This window comes from Hippocampus guttulatus, chromosome 16 (assembly GCF_054856545.1).
Source record: "Hippocampus guttulatus isolate MCC_2025c chromosome 16, RoL_Hgut_1.0, whole genome shotgun sequence".
Taxonomy (NCBI): Eukaryota; Metazoa; Chordata; class Actinopteri; order Syngnathiformes; family Syngnathidae; genus Hippocampus; species Hippocampus guttulatus.
In genome coordinates, this window is record NC_141276.1 from 12221149 (window position 1) to 12244485 (window position 23337).

A 23337-nucleotide genomic window follows, 5' to 3' on the forward strand; every position below is an offset into this window, starting at 1 on the left:
GGAAAAAATATCTTTAATATCTTTGTTTAATTAGAATTCCATTTCAAATAAAATGAATTTGTTCTGCTTAATAACTAGTGTGTGTGTGTGTGTGTGTGTGTGTGTGTGTGTGTGTGCATGGGGGGGGGGGGCTCTGTATGGCTTTCGTGGAAGTAAACGCCAACTCCCAGAGCGCTTCGCGGCATAACCGGAAGTACGTAATCATTGTGTTGGCCCCCTCAGCTGTCAGACTTTGGCCACCCTAAAAAGTGCAGGGTTTTTTTTTTTTTTTGTGTGTGTTGTTAGCAAACTTACTCGAAGTGTGGAGCCCGTACTGCCTTCAACCCGAACCGTGCATCTGCTTTCTAATCGCCCGCTGAACGCTCGCCTTAGCAGCTGGAGGCGTTCGGAGCGCGCACAAACGAGGCATTTTTATTTCATTTTTTGCTTTCATCGCTGCTGCTAGTTTTTTTCCCCTTTCTCTGCACGGGCAGCCTGCGATCCTGAGCGGGTGTACGGGTTCGATGCGGGGAGGGAGGGAGTAGAAAAAGGCAAAAAGTCTTTGTGCTTCCCTTCCCCCTCATCAAAGCATAGGGGAAATGTCTCTGTCCAAAGGAGGTATGTGTGTTTTGGTTTTTTTTAACCTCCCCACAACACTCACTCATGCTACTTTCTCCCTTAGGAATGCATATATATGTATGTGTGTGCGGAAGTCGTTTTTGTAAGCTAGCCACCTTTTCACAAATGAAAGCACGCCAGGTGGAAAGCTTTGCACGGTGCAAAAGAAAAAACGGCAAGAAGACCCGAGTCAGCATGCCTGGTTGACTTTGTGTTGTGCAAAGACTGTGGGTTCGGAAGCTAGCCCCCCCACTGTTGACATGCTAAATAACATTTGCAGCTAGCATTGTGGCTAGGTTCTCTACTCGCGTCTCTATTGTCTTCACATTGTAAATTAACGTGATTTCTCGGAGTGGAAAAAATTAAACGTCTCAACTTGAAATAAACGGGAAGGAGTTATTAATTTTAGTTTAAAAAAAAAAGATAGATAGGTAGGTAGATAGAATGGCGACTACAGGTGTTCGTATTTTTGTCGTCGTGACGTATGACTCATTGGTTGTGATTGATGGCTCCAGTACGTCAAAGAACGGTTTGCCTCGCCTTCGTGTATTTTTACTCGAATATTCTCTATTGTTATGTTTTGCGGAATGTTAGTGTGTACAATGCGGAATGTAATGCGGAATGTTAGTGTGTACAACGTTGGAAAAAATGGACATCGGAAAAATCAAATAAAGGTGCTTTCCTCTGCGAGACACACGCTCACACACGCGCGCGCGCACAGGATGATGATGTCGTCAATTTACATTTCAAGTTCACCGCTTGTGCTGTTACACAATCATTCTAGCGTTACCATGGTGGGGGAGTACACACTATGGCTCCCTTTGGCCTACCAAGGCATGTTTTGACTTGTGCTGCGACTCTTGTGTTGACAGTCGGCTGGATGCAGGCAGCTAGCTGCTGCACAGGTTCTCTGCTATGATGATGATGAATACAGTTGACCCTCTGCGAATACTAGCCACCTCTTCCAAAATGTTTGTAATAACCTGTATTACCAGTTTAAGCAATAAATGTACCTCATACCATGATCCCCACATACTTTAATATCATTTTATACTCATCTTACAACACTACACTATAAACTAAATGGCTTGACCCCTCCCCGACATACAAAGAAAGATGTTTGATCAACAAACTGTAGTTTAACAGAATGACAAAGCATCGTGAACACAGATGATAATTTGCAGATGTGTCAAACTGTCGAAATGTAGTGCCAGTATTGGCTCGGAGGACTTATTCAATGTCAGATTTTCTTTGCCTTAAGTATTGGGATCGGCAGCCTGCACAATAACTGATACTTAAAAATAAGGCCGGTATTGGCCCACTACTCTGTATCGGTATATACCCATCTCTAGTTAATGGAAACCTATTCTCCATTATTCACTGAAAATTCAGTGAATAATCTATTAATTGTTTTGTGCTCCTGAACCTGAAGCACCCTAAAATGCCACAAGATCGTGGCAAAAGATCTGCCTTGATGCCAGGGAATGATGTTAAAGTGACACAAAATGAATGAGAGACGATTCTAAACATTCGCGTGGGGACTCACGTCAACAATTCTTTTCCCCACTATTTTGGCCAGGGCTCTGTCCCGATCCCGCTCGAATAGTACTTCCTCGACATCAGTTACTACTTTCCTTCAGAGCTTTGGCGCCATCTTGTGATTAGGTGAATTTGTGAATAGTGAGCTGCGAGTAGTAGTAAGCTCCGTAATTACAATGTCACGTTGGTAACATCATGTTCGCGGAAGAGTAGCTTGCGTTGGCCACCTTTATTTGTCCAACACTGAGGAAATTTACAGTCTACAGCAGCAAATTTGGGGGGTAGAAAGAAGATGATCAGGTGTTAGTGGTTAACTGCTCAACAGAAGGGACAGTAAGTTGTTTGTGATTGATATGTGTTGAAAAATCTGGAGAATCTGTCACTGAGTCAGAAAATGTAGTGTAATGCATGTAGGAAAGTAGTAATAGGTATTTGTACAGTTATTGTCATTTGGTGAACCCAGCATGAGTTTTTCAAGATATGAGTAGTCACTTAGATGAAAAGTTCTTCAAAAAAGAGGCTTCAAGCTGTTTCTTTATTTATTAGTTTACTCTCAAACATAACATAAAACAGCGAGAATTTACATATTATGCCTTTAAAACACCTTTGCCTTATACGAAAGTCCACTAGCTAACACGCAATTGGAGACATCATCAATGTTGCTGTATTTATAACTCTTTCAGCAATGGACACATGTAGACAGATAATATAACCATACTCACAGGCTTTTATTGTTTTTTTGTCCTCTGCGTTTCAATTGGTAAATATGATTTAAGGAATGTTTTGAGTCCAGAGCGTGATCAAAGAATGCATGAATGGAATTTGTAAGTCAAGGCACGACTGAATTTTATTCTTATTTTTTGATAGATAGCAAGTAGCTGGTATTGCTGTGGCATGTTTGGACACTTTGGGTTCTCCCCCAGCAGCACACTTGACAGGGCGTGTGGAAGATTATCAGCACATGAGTCATCCAGCGTGGATGTGTACAAACCCACTGCGAGAAAAGCTTCCTGACAGCGATCTGCCACACGGGCCTTTGGCACTTTGAACTCAGAGCAATCCAGAAATTCTTCTTTGGTCCGACGTCTCTATCACGCCTCCCTGGGTGTTTTCCGTTTGCCGGCCTCAACAAAGACATTTGACCCCCTGTGTTACTTCTTTAATCGTTTAACCGTGAAAGATTATTAGGGATACATTGAAAGGAAAACATTTTGAGAAAAAAATATTTACAAGAAAAGAAATTGTAATACTTTGAAAATAAGGTTGTTATGTGGATAGAAATAAGCTGGAATACTGCAAGAATCAAGCTGTACTTTTTCAAGAAGTTGAAGCCTGACAAGAATTACTCTGTGTGCTGAAACATTAAAAAAAAAACATTATAAAAAAAACAATGACAGTGAAGTTGGGATGTGCGTTAAACATAAATGAAAGCAGAATACAATGATTTGCAAATCATGGTGTACCTATATTTAATTGAGTACACTACAAAGACGAGATATTTCATGTTCAAACTGATCAACTTGATTGTTTTTCGCAAATACGCGTTCCCAATTTTATAACGGCAACATGTTCCGAAAAAGATGGGACTGGATCACATTTACCACGGTGTTAAATCACCTTTTCTTTTAACAACAGTTTGGGAAGTGTGGACACTAATTGTTGAAGCTTTGGAGGTAGAATTCTTTCTCATTCTTGCTTGATATACTGCTTCAGTTTTGGGTGTTCATTGTCATATTTTACGCTTCATGATGCGCCACACATTTTCAATGGAAGACGCGTTTGGACCGGAGGCGGGCCAGTCGAGTACCCGCACTCTTTTATTACAAAGCTACGCTGTTGTAACACCTTCAGAATGTGGTTTGTCATTGTCTTAAGCATAAAAAAGACATAGTTGGATGGCAGTGTATGTCTCTCCAAAACATTTTTGTATCTTTCAGCAGGAATGGTGCCTCGACAGATGTGTATGTTTGCCATGCCATTGGCACTTAGTCAAGTCAACTTTTTTTGTCAAATATGCTCGATGTGCAACATACAGCACCGATGAAATTTCTTTCTATAAATATAAAAAAATAAGTTGTAAATTTATGTTCTTCATTTTCCTTAATTTTCAGGGAAAGCTTCTAAAATCAATAAAAATCCTTAAAAATGTATTTTTATTCGAAAATAAAAGTCAAAGTCAAGGCCCGGGGGCCAGATCTGGCCCGCCAAATCATTTTATGTGGCCCCAAAGTAAATCAAACATGTAAAGTTCCATGTTGCTTGCTAAAGTCTGAACCAAAATTTCAAATTTTCATATGTAATGCACAATAATAGTCATGATTCTTGACTTCTGATTTCAAAACAAATTATTGATCAATTTGTTGTGCGCCGTGTATGCAATATGTGGAGGGGGTTAAACATTTGTATGGTTTCCCAAAATTCATAACGGCCCTCCAAGGGAAACTGTAACTACAATGTGGCCTGTGACAAAAATTATTTTGACACCCCTGGGTTAGCTGATTGCCCCTAAAAATAAAGATGTGCCCTTCCTTTGGCAGCAATGATTTGAACACCAGCACAGTGATATGTGGCTTTCTGTTCAGCTCGCATATTGCTGAGCGGGAATTAAATCCACTGTGAATACCCTGCGGAATGGAGAAAAGTCCTTAAAAATGGCAAAATTAGCCCTCAAAAGTCCTTAAAAGGTCCATAAATAAAAAGCAAATGGAAGTGGGAACCCTGGTGGTAGCTGGGAAAGAATGATTGGTGTTGCATGCCGTATTCTCGACAATATTTTGGGGGGGATGGGGGGATTGAATGTTGTCGTTTTCCATCCATCAACTGTGGACTCTGGCGCCGCCCCAGTGGTAACTTTTAGCAATGCGCCAAGCGCACGCACAATGACATCATAGCACCCCAAAAAGTACCTCCGACAGTTGCCGCGTTTTTGGGCGGGCGCCCCACTGCGTGCGCACGCATACGTAGTATGTGACCATCCCGCTAGTCTTTGCATCACATGCAGCATTTGTTGGGTGAAATTATTAGGTGCGCTTGCACTATAACCTTTTGCAAAGAGAGAAAATGATGCTGGTCTCAGAATACGGTGACGAAATGAGTATAAGTGCCCTTGATGTTGCAGCACGTGAGGTCATGCTTTTATGTGCAGATTCAGTCTGCATTCTCCAGCATTTTTGCAACAACATCTAAAAGGCCGCCAAAACCTTTGCTATGCAACCCCCCCCCCCCCCCAGCATTGCTATTTTTTTGTCTTTCTAGCTAAAGGCCGACATATTTGTCAGGTCATTGCAAGCCGTTGGGTGCTCTTACTTCATCGTGCACAGAGGAAGCACAGTCTATTTTTAACAGTGCACTCGGCGAGGACGCGGTCGCCCTATTTTTGGCTTGCAGCTCAAATCTGCCTGGCGTTTGGCTGCAGAATCTCTGAAATATTTGTAAAACTTGTCTTACTCTCCCTCTGCTCCCATTTGATCCAACCAGTGGGGGTTTTAGTGTATCACACTTCCTCTTGACTGCTAATGGCGTGACTCACTAACAGGTTGCGAGAGCCACTCGAAAGTCTCAACTGTCCGGCTGCCTTTTTCTTTCCTGCAACTGTCGCAGAGCGTTGAATGAAACAAGCTCGGCTGAGTAATTCCACACCCGTAGAGTGAAAGTCATTATCCAGTGGCAAGGTCAAGAAATAGCCGAAAGTGTGGAAAGAAGCCGCGTCGGTATCGAGAAGTTGTTCTTCCTGTGCAAGTTATGTCACTCTGTCTGGGAAGTCCCATCGTATGCTAGTCCAAAACGTGTTTATGAATGAACGCTTGTCCCGGCCCAAACGCATTAGCCCCTCGCGGGGATTTTGTTGCCCAGTTTATTGCATCGCACACAGACAGTAAATAATGCTCAGCACCTCGATAAAGGAAAGATGCGTTGACGGCGTATCAGGAAGATGGATTGATTTCCCCTTCTCGCCCCTCCCACCCACCCCCACCCCGCTCCTCTTTCTGCATTTGGGCCATCATACTTGGGTCTGTTACTCATTAGTACGCCCTTCTCCCATTGCAGGATCTCCGCTTGTTGTTCATCTAATCTCCAGTTAGATAACACGTCGTTGCTGGAATTTCTGTTACAAAATCATAGTACACCTCTGATAAGATCAGGGTTTTTTTCTTTTACCTTTTCCTAAACTCACTGATCGTGATCGGCTCACCAAAATCCTCATCATTTAAAGCCTATTTCTAACCATAGTCAGGACGTATTCATGTATTTATTTATATCATATATTTTATTTCTGATTGAATTTTTTTGAATACACATTTCTGCAATGGACACATTTTGATTTCGATTTTTCTCCGTTGTGAAGTTAAACCAGAGGACAAAGAATTCAAAGCAGTCAAATTCTACCTGTAATCCATATTGTTGTCAGTGTCAAGGGAACAAAAATAACCGTTTCTCAGCCAGTTAGAAGAAAAGAATAAATTACAGGAACACCTCACGCCAGAAGATAATTGGTTCAGGAGGATCTTTTAGAGACTTTGGGCCTTTGCTGACTTTGATCGAAAGGGAGGAAAAATGCTCAAGCTGGGCCTGATTGTTGGTATGGGCACGCCCCACTTAAGGGAATGTGCATAGAAACCAGTTAGTCGATTAGTCGTTGACAATTCAATCGGCCATGTGGAATTGATTGTCAATGTTAAATGTTTTGGAAAGCGCTTTGTTGTGAAAGCGCTATGTCAATAAAGATGTATTGTATAATAACTGTGCATGAGGAGTGTACTACTTTGTTGCATCCAGTAGAGGCGCTGTTGCTTCATTCACAACTAATGGGCAGTCGTAAAGTGTCGCAGAGACAATGGAAACGCACTAATGCGCAAGCTAGGTCAGTCGTCTGTGATGTGACTTTTGTTTTTCAAAACCTTTTGTTAAATGGAAATAACGTCAAGTCATGTACTTACTGCATTTTGAGACCGAATCAAGAGAGCCTCTTCTTTTGCGTTGCAAATAAAGGCTTGTCTTGTTTCTCAGGGAAGAAGAAGAACCCCGGGCTGAAGCTGGCCAGAGAAGTCTTTGCGCAGCCCCCGCCAGCAGTAGCAGCGTATGAATATCTCTCTATCTTATGTATATCTGTATGTCAGTCAATGATCAATATTCTTCCAGAGTGCCAGATCCAGATGTTTTTTCCTTGCATTTTCTGAGCCATGAATGCAACCCAGTTCTATGTCACTGAAAACCTACATCATAATTATGACTACACATTAATTTTAATTGAATATGGCTCTGATTTGGATCAAAAATCTGTTGTGAATTTTGCCGCTCAGTAGTTGTTAAGAGAGCAGCGTATCGTGCAGTAATTAAAGCTGGGCGTGCACATTCAAACGTTTAGCCAAGGTCAAATTAAGTTGACCAGTAAAGATTCTAGTGCATTTTAGTTGCATCCTGAAATCTCACCTGAAGCCGAATGTTACTTTTTTGTGAGTTGTGTATATTCCTCGATTTATGCATTTAAATTGGCTTGCAAAATCAAAACAATGAGGACATTAGCTTCAGCAGTAATACTAAAGTGACGCGTCAATGAGCTAAAAAGACAGCGCTGCTCATGCATGACTCATTTCAATGAAATTCCTCCTCGCAGGCCCCCTCGAGATCTCGACTCTAAAGCGTGCGTCACAATCGGAGACCAGGTAAAAAAAAAAAAAAGAACTTTCAGATTTGCTGGTGCCGTTTTCACCCAACTGAATGCATGTGAATATGATGTCTGTCCAGAATTTTGTGGTGAAGGCGGATGACTTGGAGCAGATCGCCGAGCTGGGCAGGGGAGCGTATGGCGTAGTGTATAAGATGCGACATGTGCCCAGCGGCGTGATCATGGCTGTCAAGGTGGGTTAGGTTGTCTCGGGTCCAACTTGAAACGTTGCGCTCGGACCTGAACGTGAGCTGATGACCGTGACGTGACTTCTCCTCGACAGAGGATTCGAGCCACCGTCAACACGCTGGAGCAGAAGAGGCTCCTGATGGACTTGGACATCTCCATGCGGACGGTGGACTGCTTCTACACCGTCACCTTTTACGGCGCCCTCTTCAGAGAGGTCAGTCTTTTGCGGGTTACCTCTGCATCATCAGGTGTTAAACCAGCTTCCCCCCTCCCCACCCCCCTTCTTAGGGCGACGTATGGATCTGCATGGAGTTGATGGACACCTCGTTGGATAAGTTCTACAAGAAGGTCATTGAGAAAGGCAAGACCATACCCGAGGACATCCTGGGCAAGATCACCGTAGCTGTACGTAATTCGTCTTCGGCCTGTGTCATGACGACCACACCGTTTCAGATTCACATAAGTCGCACCATGAAATAATGCGAGCCGCCGCGTAAGAATATGGCGTCATGCGTGGTTATCGCTGTACTTGCCGCTTTTCATTCGATCGTTTCGGATTTATGACCTAAAAGTGTTCCTCATACCTGTAATCAGGACTTAATTAGGGTGTTAGCGTAGCTTAGTCCTGGACTATGGCACGTCCTGAGTTGTCCCAAGTGATATCGCAGAGGAGTTGTAGCTGAGCGAGTCATTTGAATAAGTCAGGATGTTTCAAATTTTCTGAAAAACATTTGGTTTTGGTCAAGACTAACAACACGACGGCGGAGTTTTTGATATAATGACAGAAATACTGCTGTCCTAACCAGGGCTGACACACATTTCTAAGACGATACTGACATTTGGCAGAAACAAATTCGGATTAACGAGAAATCGGCCGATTAATTAAAAAGAAAAATACAATGATAAAAAGAATTTATGAGAATTAGGATTTGTTTTGATTTGATTGTCAGGTCCATAGAACGATAACGATCAACTGATATATTTTTAATGAAATAAAAAGTTGATTTTGAGATTTCTCTGTCGCAAGTAAGGAGGCCATTGTTTTTGCACAACTTTTGTAAATGGTTAGGGGCCATAGTTGGCCGGGCCCCAGCCGTAACAGTGGTTTTATTAAAAATACAGATCTAGACAATTATAGGATAGTATATTTGTTTTGATGATGATTAAGTTGTGTTTGCCGTAAATTTCATTTAGGGGAAAAAGAAAAAGCTCTACCGTATTTTCACGACCATTCGGCGCACCGTATGATTGGGCGCAGTCTCATTAATGGGTGCTATTTCTGTATTTTACACATAGACAAAACGCACTGTATTATTGGGCGCAGTTTTACAGTGGTAAAACATATGCCAGCTTAAACATACGGCATGCATGCGCGCACGCTAAAAACACGTTAGCTTGAAGCATACGGTAGCATGCCAAGACATACAGTTACAAGCTAAAAACACGTTTTTAAAAAGGCAACGGAAGCAAAACTGAGTTCCGTTGTATTTTATTTAGCCATCGTACAATGTACTCATGTTTTTCGATCAATCATCACCCAGAAATCCATCAAAGTCCTCATCCTATGTATCAGAATTGAACAATTGTGCAAGTACCCCTAATCCATCAAAAACGCCGTGTTCCCTCTCGTTGTCAGAGTCACTCTCATTGCCATGTGGCTCCACAGAAATGATGCCGGTTTTGCCAAAAGCTCGAACAACAGTGCAAGCAGACACGTTCGTCCAAGCAGCCACAATCCATTCGCAAATTGTGGCGTAACTCGCCCGGCGCTGCCTCTCACTCTTTGTAAAGTTGCCATCGATCATCCATTGTTCCCATGCCGTTCGCAACTTTACTTTGAACGCCCGGTCGCAACTTTACTTTGAACGAAGTTCTTTAGTCAAGCCTCCGGGAATAACGGCAAGCTCAGAGTTCATTTGCTTGACTTGGTTTTTCACCGCTGCTGTGAGATGGGCACACATGCCAAAAGCATAACCGATGGCTTGAAGTTTGAACTGAGCTTCGTAGCCGTGTCTCTTTGTAGAATTTATTTTCGGGGGTTCATGAAAAACCAAAACCGAAGTTGTTTTGCAACAATGCACATAGCCACACTCTATACAGGTGTTGGTACCTGCTTGGGGCGTCCCTTTAGCGTCCACTTACACGCCCACCCTTCACTCATTGGCGGACTTCTTCGCCGCATGCCTGTCCTCACTCACGTCTGCCTTTTCTCTCTCTCTCTCCATATATGTATATATACACGCCCACCCTTCACTGATTGGCCAACTTCTTTGCCGCATGCCTGTCCACAGTCACTTCCGCCTTTTCTCTATACAAACAGCGTGTCGGCTGTCAGTCAGGTTTTGGAACTCAGCGCATACACAAGACGCTCCGCATCATAAGGCGTCCTGTCCATTTTGGAGAAAATTTGAGACTTTTAATGGCGCCTTATAGTCGTGAAAATACGGTAATTTGAAAGACAGCGTTAAAGGCCACATGTCAAGACAAAAATAAATAAATAAATCACATGTACGGTATTTATTGTGGTCCTTTGATGTAGGTGTCGCTTAAAACTTTGTTGTTGAATTCTTTTGTCCTGTGTCACAGTAATGTGATTTCCCGTAATGTTTAATTCTCGTCCTAACTTCCTCCCCAGATTGTAAAGGCATTAGAGCACCTGCACAGCAACCTGTCAGTCATCCACAGAGGTCAGCGCAGAAAAGAGAGTTCCAATTTTCACGTTGTCGCCACTTGTTGTTTACTCTTCGTCTTCTTCCCCTCACGCCCTTCTCCGAATGTCTGTCGATCGTCCAGATGTGAAGCCCTCCAATGTTCTCATCAACACTCGGGGCCAAGTGAAAATGTGCGACTTTGGCATCAGTGGCCACCTGGTGGACTCGGTGGCCAAGACCATGGACGCCGGCTGCAAGCCCTACATGGCGGTGAGTGGCCATCTAACTTAAATGCTGCATTTAGTCTCCTTTAAAAAAAAATTTTTTTTTTTTTTTTGCTTGTATGTTTAAAAAATATATTTTGTATGTGTTTGCATTTGACTTGCTTTATTTGTTTTTCCAGCCTGAACGCATTAACCCGGACCTCAACCAGAAAGGCTACAGTGTCAAGTCAGACATATGGAGTCTCGGTATCACGATGGTGAGGCTACTGCAAGTGCCAACCACAATTTAAAAAAAAACCCCAACAACAACAATTTTAAATGAATAACTTGCTGGCTCACGCTGGCCAGGATAAGTACACAGTCCCATTTCTACTGTTGGAATATCCCTTTTTTTTATTTTGGGAAACCAACCGTAAGAATATGGCTGTCACAATTTCCATTCATTCACGTTGATTATTTCATTAGGTTCTTCAAGAATATATTATGGGGGAAAAAGGGCCCACTAGAATACCTTGTGTTTAATTGGAGGCACTTTAAATGGTGTCAGGCGTATTCCCACTCCAATTTAATCCAACTTTGAATGTGATTCTAAAGCCACATATAAGAGGGTGTGAACAGGGGTGTGTAGACTCTTATATCCACTGTACAGTATATCCAGTATGTGGTGTGCTTGCCACTCTAGATCGAGTTGGCCATTCTGAAGTTCCCGTACGAATCCTGGGGTACGCCCTTCCAGCAGCTCAAGCAGGTGGTGGATGAGCCCTCTCCTCAGCTGCCTGCTGACCGCTTCTCGCCAGACTTTGTAGACTTCATCTCCAAGTGGTGAGCCTCACTTCCCCCAAAGGGTCTTATCCTCCTCTTCCTCCTGGCTCATTCATGGACAATAACCGGAGATGTCACCTTCATACTACCGACTGTATTTGCACGAATGATTTTTATGCTTTATTCATTGAGAGATTGAAAAAAAATGTCTTCGTAACCGTGGAAAAATCCACACCTTTTTTTTTCTATTTGTTAGGCGGCAGTAAAGAAAATCTGATAAATTTCCACTAGGGGGCAGTGTTTTCCACCTTTCTGATTTAAACCCTCATGTGTCTTTACAGTTTAGGAAAGGAGCCCAATAAAAGACCAGCCTATACAGAATTAATGGTAAGTAACTTTATATAAATTAATGCAATGGTTTATTTTCAAGGGGCCGAATTAAAAGCAACCTTGCATTCTTTTATTTCTAGTCAAATATTTCAAAATGCAAGACTTTATTTTCCCACTTTTAAGAAGTGTAAACAACATACAGTATATACAGTATTTCTATAATGTACACAAAACGTCAAATTATATTCCCACCACATTCTAAAAACATGCAGTGAAGTTTAAATTCTCCTCCGGTATGAATGCGGTCAAGGATGTCGACATGTGCTGCGATAGGCTCTATCTGACTCATGACCCTAATGAGGACAAGCGCTATAGATTATGGACAGCATCATCATTATTAGCGAGGAAAAAAAAACGTCATAAATATATGCAAATGTTGTTTGGAAACAGCAATTCATCATGCCTTTCCGGCGGAAAGGTCAGATGTCATAACATTTTCCACTGTTTAATCTTGCATGGTGCTGGGATGCCATTCGAATGAAAAATAATCTCCGTCGCTAAATGTATGATAATCTGAGGTTGTGTAATAAGTGTGTTTAAGAGTTCGAAGGTACTTCTTTTCGAGGGCGTGAACAGTCTTTGCTTATCACCCACGAGGAGATCAACTCGTTTTTAAGTTTGAACATGTTTCCCGTGTTGTCACGGAGGCTTTATATGCCAACCGCAAGATAACATGCCACCCAAATGTTACACAATATTCAGTGACTTCAGAAAATGAGATATTGAGAGAGAAAAAAAAACCACAGTATGCCCCTCATGAGGATACGCAGATCAGGTAATGGATGGATGGATAAAAACTGAGAAAAAAGCATTAGAAACCAATTGAAACTGACTGAACTTAAAAAACAAAAGTTCAGACAAAATAAAAACAAACTCTAATGAAAAATGCAAGCCTACCGTATTCTGACCCTACTGCCGCCCACCTTATAGCGAACACAGAAATGTTCTGTGCATAGACTGCCATATGACTTTAATACTACATTAGCATAGGGACGTTTGATAGACCACTCCTTCCGCCTTCTATACAAATTTGGGTTACGTCAACCGCCTGAGGAATTCTGAGTTACAATTACCGCTGTTGTAAGGTTGCATGAACTCTGTTGTCTTACAATGACATAAAACGGCAGTCGTTTAATATTCCTCACCAAGCTCCTCGCCTCCCCTCTTTTCGACGCAGAAACATCCATTTTTCACCCTGCATGACTCCAAAGAGACAGACGTGGCCAGTTTTGTCAAGGTCATCCTGGACGACTGATGGGTAGGGGAGGAGCCTCTCAGTCCCGACTAGGTCCAACCTCCAGCTACATTTATTTTTATTTTATTTTTTTGGTTTTGTTTTTAAAGTGAAAATGTCAAAATAAAAAGAATAGCCCCCGGGCCCCAGCTACTGGAATGACAGACTCTCATGCAGCCGCACTCGGCAGGGCACCGCCTGACGACTGACAGCAGCACTGGAGCAGGAGAGCGCTTCTCAAAGTAACTGGAGAGGTTTGACTCCAACTAATATGAACGTGTTTTTTGTTTTGTTGTTTTTAGTCTACCCCTTTTATAGAGCCAGCCATTTTCTTTGATTCAATTTTCAATAATTTCAACCTTTCGTCTTTTCTCGGAAGCGACAGTATATTTACATTATCGACGTCTCTTTATACTGTATATCGTCAAAGCGTGTGTGAATTTTACTCGGATCGTATCGTATCGCCGCATCAAAGGTAATGCTGACGAGGGAGGCGTTATCTCTTGCCGTGGCTGTCTGAGCTCGCCCTGGCCCGCTGTTGCTATGGATACCACCTGGATGTATTCTGTGATCCACATAATCGAGCTCTCACCTGCTCCTGTGTGCCAGAAAATTGTGTCTGGGTGGATCCTTGTTTTTTTTAAAAAATATTCTGACCCTCATTTATGATTTTATTTTGGGTTGCATTTAAAGAGGAAAAGTTTTTATTGTTGTTGTCATTTGTAGTCAACGCTCCCCTGCTTAGTTTTCCTCATTTCTGGAGTCTTTCCATACGAGGCACTGGACAGGTGTGACAAAGAAGCGCGACTGAGAAATGCACGCTCATAACTGCTTACGCATAGTGTGATGCAACATCTTGCTGATATTCTGCAATACTTTTGCACACTTCTCCAAGTCTGTGCTCCTTTTTTCTGACTTTTGTAACAGTACGCGACACCAAACTCTGAAAAGGAAGCACAAAGTGAGAGGGGTGCCGAGTAATGGCTGCCATGTTCTTGGCAAAAGTCTGAAAACGAAGCCCAAACTGAAAGCTTGATGATGCGTCTTTACAAAAAACTCCGTGAAAAACTATACCAAGAGATTTAAAGTAGTGAACTACCAAAAACTGAAAATGAGACACGGTGATTGCTTTTTGCATACCACTGCATTCAGTGTGCTTCTTTCTCAGGCTTTTGCATGACACACTGCAGCCACCAGTTATTCCAGTTATTGACAGCATTGTGCATTGCAAGAGCCCGAAAAAGAAGCACATAGTAAGTGTAAGCTACACAAAGAAAGCGGAATATAGAGTTAGCGCTTGATAGTAGTGTGCTATGCAAAATCCAGAAAAAGAAGCCCAGAGTACCATCACGGCCTATGCAATTGGCTAACTGGCACTGTATTTTGGACCATGGCTGCCTCAGTCTCCTTTCTTTGTTGTCACACACCAATGTTTGCTTTGCTTCTCCCAGAGACCTTCTCATGCCTTACACATACACACATTATGTTAGGGGGAATAATTTATATGTTGAAGATGTAAATACTGTCTCCTCTCTCCTTTTTTTTTTTTTTTATTTTAAATTTGACACTGTCAGTGACCCTGATCGTGCAGCTGAGTGACAGAGTGGTTGGTAGTTTGTTTTAATGCAGTGAGACACGCATATACAGTACACACACACATGCAAAGATATCTTCTCGCCGGGCCAGCTGACTGGCCTATTTTGGATGTGCCGCTCAGGTTTCTGCGCTCTTTCCTTGAGAGCTGGGCCCGCGACTATGCAGAGTCACGCATCAGGAGGGGCTATGTGGTCTCCCCACTGCCACCCACAAGTGTTCACAGACTGTGATCTTATCAGGAGTGATGCTCTGGTTTACACTGTAGTGCCACCTCCATCTACACCATACAAAAGAAAGTCAAGAGTATTTATGAGAATAAGGGAACATTAGCAACACCGCAAACAAGCTGCTGTTTATTTTTCTCCTTTGAATAAAAAGAAAGAATGATGGAGTCCTTGGACGGCGCTTCCCTTGATGTGTCGGTGACTTTTTTTTAACACGGATTATGAGAATGGAACACTTGCTCTACCTCTTACTCCTTCACTCTATTTGCCACCTCTTCATTTGGTGGGACTGACAAACTTGAACTGTGGAAAGACAAAAAAAAGACAAATAAAGGCTTTATTGTTCAGTATGTGGATGTTTTCATTGAATTATGGTGAATAGGTGACATTTTTCTTTTGCAGTTAAGCAATGTTCTCCACGTTTTTATGTTTCATTTCTGTTGCTAAGTGTTGGAGGTTTGTTAGCATTAAGACATAATCATCGGAATTCTGAAATAAAATCATGAAATACAATTTCGACTGTGGTGAATGTTCGTTTCACCTTTTGCATTGAACTATTGAAATGACATTTTTCATGATGTCGTTTTTAAATGTATTCACTCGTGCTTGAATGTATTCTCTAATGAAAACATTTACAAATTATTAGGCGACTTGTGAATCACCAAAAAAATCAATAGTTGCAGAACTTCTTTTTCTGAAAGCCGCTTCACATTTGTGTTGCATGGAGTCCCCGGACTCTTGTGAACTGCTAAAGGATTTCTACATGCTATCACAAACAATGGAAATCAGTCAGGTTTCTCACAAAGAGCAGCATTGGAGAAAATAGATGTTGATTGCTGATAGCGTGTCTTCAAGTTTGTGTGTTGTGGACCTGCTGAGACAGCCTTGGCCACCCCATGGCCTTGCAAAAACTACGCCAAGCACACAATTCTCAAAAAGAAACAAATACTTTATTTACACTCGACACAATTATTCACATTTCGGGACTATGTCCGCATTGTGATAAAGTAGCAGTATGATGTTGTTTGCATTTGGGTGTTACCCTTATTTGATACTTATATTGTATTTGTGTAAAGGTTGGTTGTATTCTATCTAATTGGGGTATATTTCACTGCTTGGTGGTGAAGACTTTTTTGAGCCTACTATAATTATGCTTTTTTTGCCTGAAAAATCATATACCTATGGATACAATGCCCGTCCGTCTTGGTCAACCAACATAACGTCACTAATTGATCATGTGACTCAAGAAACGCGGGAGATTGTAATTTGCAAACCCGGAAGTTCCTGCAGCAGCTCTTTTCAGGTGTGGACGTGACGTCTTTTGGTGAGTGTGTTAATATGTCTCGTAGGTTTAAGTTGAGGGATTCGTTGTTTTAATGGATGGCTCGACTTTACGAATGGCAAAAGGAGAAAAGGAGATATGGATTCCGTTTGAACAGCAGTTTTATGGAAAGAAGGAAAAAAAGGACGTCTGCACAGCAGCACGATCAAGTGCACACTCTTCGCAACTAAAATCATTTCCTACTTCCCTTAATTCAACAGCCAATCAGAAGCTATCAACATGAAAACATGTCTAAGCAATTATTAAACAACAGAATGCAATTTAGGTAATCTTAACATGAAATAATATGATGCGCAAACATAAAATGACAATTAGTAATATAACATAACCTTACATCAGTCACAACTGGCTTGGCGTCTTTTGATGGAATTTGTATTGCATTAAGATTAAGATATCCTTTATTTGTCCCACACTGGGGAAATTTACAGCCTTCAGCAGCAAGAATGTGGGTAGAAAGAAGAAAAAACAAACAAAACAAAATGGGAAGATGCCAGTGTGTTTGACATAAATGTGTGGAATATGGTGAGTTCTATTTCTGCCTTTGCACAATACTGTATTTAAAGCATTGTTGAGCAATGGCAGCCATTTTCATAACTCGCCACTTTCTAGAGCACATGTGTCTAACTCAAGGCCCGGGGGCCAGATCTGGTCCGCCACATCATTTTATGTGGCCCGCGAAAGCACATCAAACATGTCAACTTCCATGATGCTTGCTAAAATCTCAACCAAAATTTAAAATTCTCATATGTAATAAATAAGGAGCGGCCCGGTAGTCCAGTGGTTAGCACGTCGGCTTCACAGTGCAGAGGTACCGGGTTCGATTCCAGCTCCGGCCTCCCTGTGTGGAGTTTGCATGTTCTCCCCGGGCCTGCGTGGGTTTTCTCCGGGTGCTCCGGTTTCCCCCCACATTCCAAAAACATGCATGGCAGGCTGATTGGATGCTCTAAATTGTCCCTAGGTGTGAGTGTGGGCGTGGGTGGTTGTTCGTCTCTGTGTGCCCTGCGATTGGCTGGCAACTGATTCAGGGTGTCCCCCGCCTACTGCCCGGAGACGGCTGGGATAGGCTCCAGCACCCCCCGCGACCCTAGTGAGGATCAAGCGGTTCGGGAAATGGGTGGATGGATGGTAATAAATAAGAGACATGTTGTAAGCATTTTCTTGTGACCAAACCCCATCATTACAGTAACTTAAACAATAGTTGAATAAACCATTATTATTGACTTTTTTAATGTGGTTTTAATGTGGTACACCACTGTTCTCGAGCGTAATGTTACAGTGAAATAGTACAGCACAAGCCAATCTTTATTTAAATAGCACTTTACAGCAACTGCAGCTTTTGGGGAATTAACAGAACACAGTTTCTCTTGTGGATGAATCTATCTTTCTAGTTGTAATTGTATTTTTTCCTCATTGATTGTGGCAAGACGGGATTACAAATGAGTGACAATGTGTGTCCTTTGTAAAGTCACTCAAGTGACTTTGGATCCTCCATGACATCACTGAGCAACCAGAATGCAACCCAACACACATTATCTTGATTAAAATGATATAAGCCTGTGGACTTGAAAATGGCTAGAAACATTTGGGATGATTTAAAGCACCCCAAAATGTCTTGTTTGGATGGAACAATAACTAATTCGGAATCGACCTCAGACTCAAATAAGCCGAACAAGTGGTTGTATTTATTGTTTTTATAAAGCAGGTCTGTCCAACTTGAGTCATCAAGGGCCTCTATGCACCAAGTTTTGGAAGTCTCCATCGTCCAAGCCACCTGATTCAAATGGTCAAGATCGATATCAGGTTTCTCAGAGCCTGCTCATGAGCTAATCGTTTGTATCTGGTGTTTCGAAGGAGGGAGACATCTAAAACATACTGCAGAGGACCCCTCGAGGACCGGGTTTGGACACCCCTGCTATAAAGCAGGGGTGCCCATTACGTTGATCGCGATCGACCAGTAGATCGCGGACTGGTCCCAACTCGATCGTGAGGGGTGTAGAGGAGAAAAAAAACAACCATTTGTGTTTCTTTGTGCATGTTAGTAATATCAAGTCAAGTCAAGTACAACTTTATTGTCAAATGCGCTGTATGTGCAACATATAGCACAGATGATGTCCAACAGCACCGACCTTTCTGCTGAACAAAGCGGGGCTGTGAAAATGCTGCCCATTACAGGCGCAAAACACAATCGTCCCGGGGCTGTACAGCAGTGACAGTCGAATGGCGCCGACATTCCTCCCAATCAAAATCAGTGCTGGTACACGCCTGCTGCCGAGAAGGCGCAACCACCAAGCTCAGATTCTTCTTCTTTGACGAATGTCGTGGCCAAACATGCTGAAAACAATCCACATCAGGTCCACACGACGAAACAACAACACCATGTGACAAAACAAAAGACAAAAACAACAAAAAACGCAAGGCTCTTGAAGAGCACTTGCTGACGGCTGCCTACTCAGGCGCCATCTTGGAAAAAATAATATACATATTTTTGTGTGTGTGTGTGTTAATGTACACTGCACCCTAAACATCCTATCACCCTCATTTTCACAAAAAGTATTAAAAAAATAAAATAAAGCTGGTAAATCTTTAACCTACGGTGGCGCGTGACCTGCGTCACCGAAAGTTGTTCGCGCTGAGCAGTCTGCAATGCAGCTTGTGATCGGAGCTGTTGCGCTTTATCTTTTATCGTTATCATTATTCTCATTCAGAGTTTGTTTCATGTACAGTTCACCGAGGGCACGGGCAAAGAATAGGAATCTGGAGGGCCGAGGGAAGCACTTTAAAACGGTACGTCTGAGCTACGATAGTTAACAGGCTGCAAAAGTGCGTCACATGCCTCCGCGTCAGGCTGTTCCTCATCATGGCATGCGTGTTTATGTGCGTGCGCGTGCGCGCTAATTGGTCGATCGCGGGAGGTTGGTTGATCGAAAAGTCGATCTTCGGTCCAAAAAGTTTGGGCACCCCTGCTAGATAGAAGCAGCCAGTTCATGACGCCAGTTATAGCCACACCCCTTAAGGGCTGACATCCAACACACGAATGCTACAGTACATGCAGTAATTACCCGCTATGATGGCAGATCATTTCGTTTTCCAGTTTTGACACTGGAGAGTCCCTAATATGTTATCTCCTCGGTCAATTCAACAGTAACTTGTCAACTTGTCCACTAGCTGAAGCATCGGTGCTCTCTACATCTGCTTTCCCTCCACTTTTGAATTGGAAAGCGTTATAAAACTCATTGGTACTGAACATTAACGATTAAATGTCGCAACCCTCTTGCACTGTACACACTTCTTTATTCCTGTGATTGCGACCATTATGCAAGCGAGTCAACACGCAATTCTCGGCTAGTCGTGATTCCTCACAATGGCAAGCAAGAATTCTGTCGCTTGACTCGTTCTTTTTTAATCTTTTTCTTGTGAGAGCCTCCGCTCTTGAACAACAGCAACAACAAAAAGTCCACTCAGAGCGGAGCACTCCAGTGATGACTTCACGCCACGTTGAGGAAACTGAATGGCAGGCACACACTTCGGGCCAAAAGCAAAGACAACAGTCGTCTTACTTTGGCAAAGGAGGCCTTGGATGCGGCCTTACATAAGATTGTTAGTCTCATGATGTCATGAACGATGGGCAGCTTGGGACATAACAGACCGAAAGCAATGCGATCTTTGCCTGGACGAATAGACGAAAATACAGTGGGGGTCTCAAACTTTTGGGTTCTCAGGAGAAACATTTCCTGGTAATCCAAATAGGAGTTAAACATAATGGTGTGTACCCCCCCCCCCCCAAAAAAAACCAAATTGCCTAGATTTGAGAAAAGTCGAAACATTTTCCAATGTAATTATTTTTTTTACTTTTTAAAAATTTTCCAACAGTTGAGTAATGTTATGAGATTTTTTTTCACGGCTTGACCAAACTTGTGAAAATCTAATGAGAATTAAGTTGTAAATACACTTACTGATAAAGTCCATCCATCCATCCATTTTCCAATCCGCTTATGATCAAAAGGGTCGCGATGGCTGCTGGTGCCTCTCCCAGCTGTCTTAGGTCAGTAGTCGGGGGACACCCTGAACCAGTTGCCAACCAATCGCAGGGCACACAGAGACGAACAACCATCAACGCTTACACTCAAACCCAGGGACAATTTAGAGCAATGGTTCTCAACTTGCGTTCTATCGAACCCTAGGGGTTCGGTGAATCAGTCTCAGGGGTGCGACGGAGCCTCTGCAATGGTGGTTAAAACACAGCCGACTCAACATGTCAATTAGTTATGACACACCCACTTGGCCATCACTGGCTGCAGATGATCACATTACATTGCTTGTCCAATCAGTGCTGCGGGAAATTTAGTTCGCTCACTACTCACCGTGTGACTGTTGTGATAGTACGTCATAGAATAAATAAAAAACAACTTATACTTATGTCTTGAAATTGTATTTACTTTGCATGTTCTTGGAACATGGGAGGAAACCGGAGCACCCGGAGAAAACCCACGCAGGCCCGGGGAAAACATGCAAAATCCACACAGGTAGGACGGAGCTGGAATTGAACTCTGCACTGTGAGGTCTACTCGCTAACAACTGGATCACCGGGCCGCCCCCTGATAAAGTCATAATATTAAAATGTCAAAAGTTTAATGTGGAAAGGATGTGATTTAAACAAAAGATCCAAATTTATTCTTCCAATATGATATTATCATTCTGTGGAAAATAGGAGTACACTACACTCTTTGTATAGAAAGAAAAACAGAGGGGAATGGGGACATTATTCCTACAATAATACGCCTTTTGTTTTAAAAAGTACGGCGATAACTAAGCTTGCCTTGTTGCGCCATGACCATGTTTTATTGCACCACTGCAAAAACTAGTTCATTGGGTTCCCCTTGCAACCTCAAAAGTCATATGTTGGGAAGAACAGTGACAGTATGTTCCACAAACAAAACTGAATTTGTCCATTTCACTATCCCAAAAGTAATAGTATTCTTCTTGCTTTGGCATACAACAGCATTGGATGTTGAAAAATGCTAGTGCAAAATAGATTCGTCCAAATTTATTCGCAATTTATCATTTGAAAGCTCACATTCTAGTTTGTCGCTCAAGACAAAAAGGAAAATCAAACGTTGGCATTGAGATGCGTACCCCGAAATGGATTCAAACTGAAATATAAAAGTAAAAGAAAACAAAACTGTCATACACAAGTCCTGTGTTTATATCGCGTCAAATCACAACAAATTGAAGTGCCCTTCTGCCGCAGTTCTCGTCACGGCCGCCTTTTTCAGTTGGAAGCCTTAGAGGGAGTTCTGTGCTCTGCTCTTTGGAATCAAAAGATCGACCGTGAATGCATGTCTTACAGAGTCTCACAAAGCAAAATTACATCATGTCATTTTTGAGAAACCTCTTGCAGAAAAAAAAAGAAAAAAGCTGATGGCTTTAGAAGCACCGCTTTAGCGTGATAACATGAAACATTTGACAACTGTCTTATAAATCTGGGGTGATATTCTTTACTAACCTCGACAAAGTCGTATGGTCAGTGTTTCTTCAATCATTACACATGTGTGCGCGTGCGTTGCAGAATCCATAGCAGGTGTTGCAGTTTAGTATTTAAAGACCCTCTTGCCCTGACTTTATATAAATGGTAGCTCCCAGGGGAAAATGCAGATTGCTGAGCCTCCGTGTACATTGCAGCATAGAAAGGGAACAAGTCGCTCGCATTGCTGCATTTACTGGGCCAACATTCATAAAATTGTGTGAAGCTACGTGTTGTTTACGGCATGATTCGGAGCTTTTGCACTATTTTAGAATTCGGGCCAGCCACAGTGGTGAAATGTCATATGTGCGCATTCATTGCTGGAGAGGAAGTGTCAATGGGGAGAGCAGCTGCAGCTGCAGCAAGGCCTTCTCTTATGTTAAACCAGAACATCAATCGTTGTCGCTTACGACAGGCAAACAGTCGCTTACGATATCTAGGTGTCGCTCTCGACATGTGCCATGTCAAGTTTATGAGTAGCACCCACTGAGCTAGTTTGTGGGGCACAACATCAAGTGCTCAGTTACTCCCTGGACTGGTCACCACTACTCAGTCACAGGGCACATAGTTCTGCTTTGATGAGGTCATAAATTTTACACAGACACACACACACACAGTGCCTCTATTTATCTATCGATCTATCGAGCTACCTATCGATCTACATATACATAGATATATCCATCTAGATGTGTATATATAGCTTGATAGATATATCTGGATACGGTGAAGCAGCATGTAGCTCAGCATCATGAGAGGGAGAAGGAGAAAGAGAGAGCGTATGATGCTGAGCTACATGCTGCTTCACCATATCTCAAGACAAGGTGGATGATTATCTAATCACATGTAGTCACCCACCCTGGAGAAATTCCAGTGTTGTTGTCATTGTTTTTCTGTGACAAATAATATTGTCCTAAATATTTTATTGTGACCTCCTACATCGCCTAATTACATAAACACGCTTCCGTGTATCCACCGACGACCTCCAGCACTACTGACAAGCACATATTGATCCGGCTTTGTTGTGTTAGGCAGTCGTACAAATGAGCAGTAGGGCTTCTCACATCGTCCAGAAGATTACCGGAGTCACCAAAAAAATGTGCGTAGTATTTGAGTTGAGCCAGCATACTGCACATGTGCACGCACACTCATGTTTATGCAAGATGCTTCTGGACAGTGTAAATAGATTGTGTCAACACTGAATGACAAATGATTGGTAAACCGCTTCGGGGACCTGACAACTCATTGTGTTCATTTCAGCATGCTTTTAAATCTACTTTCTAGTTACATTTCCACTTAAACACACAATTTAATTCTGGGAATATGTACAGTGAAAGACTGTTCCAATTTCTTGTTTCTGATGTGCTCACTAGCTTGTCACCTATACACATTGTAAATGGAGTTCG

General features: G+C 42.4%; 1 protein-coding gene across 1 annotated transcript; it reads left to right on the plus strand.

The window, feature by feature from the left end:
• Positions 1 to 215: 215 nt before the first annotated feature.
• Positions 216 to 15421, plus strand: LOC147193204 (dual specificity mitogen-activated protein kinase kinase 6-like). Its single transcript, XM_086133453.1, has 12 exons — positions 216 to 597; positions 7144 to 7213; positions 7751 to 7799; positions 7882 to 7995; positions 8085 to 8204; positions 8279 to 8395; positions 10626 to 10677; positions 10784 to 10911; positions 11045 to 11122; positions 11548 to 11687; positions 11969 to 12014; positions 13195 to 15421. The coding sequence occupies exons 1-12, from the start codon at positions 579 to 581 to the stop codon at positions 13270 to 13272; spliced, it is 1011 nt and encodes a 336-aa protein (XP_085989579.1). The 5' UTR covers positions 216 to 578; the 3' UTR covers positions 13273 to 15421.
• Positions 15422 to 23337: the final 7916 nt, after the last annotated feature.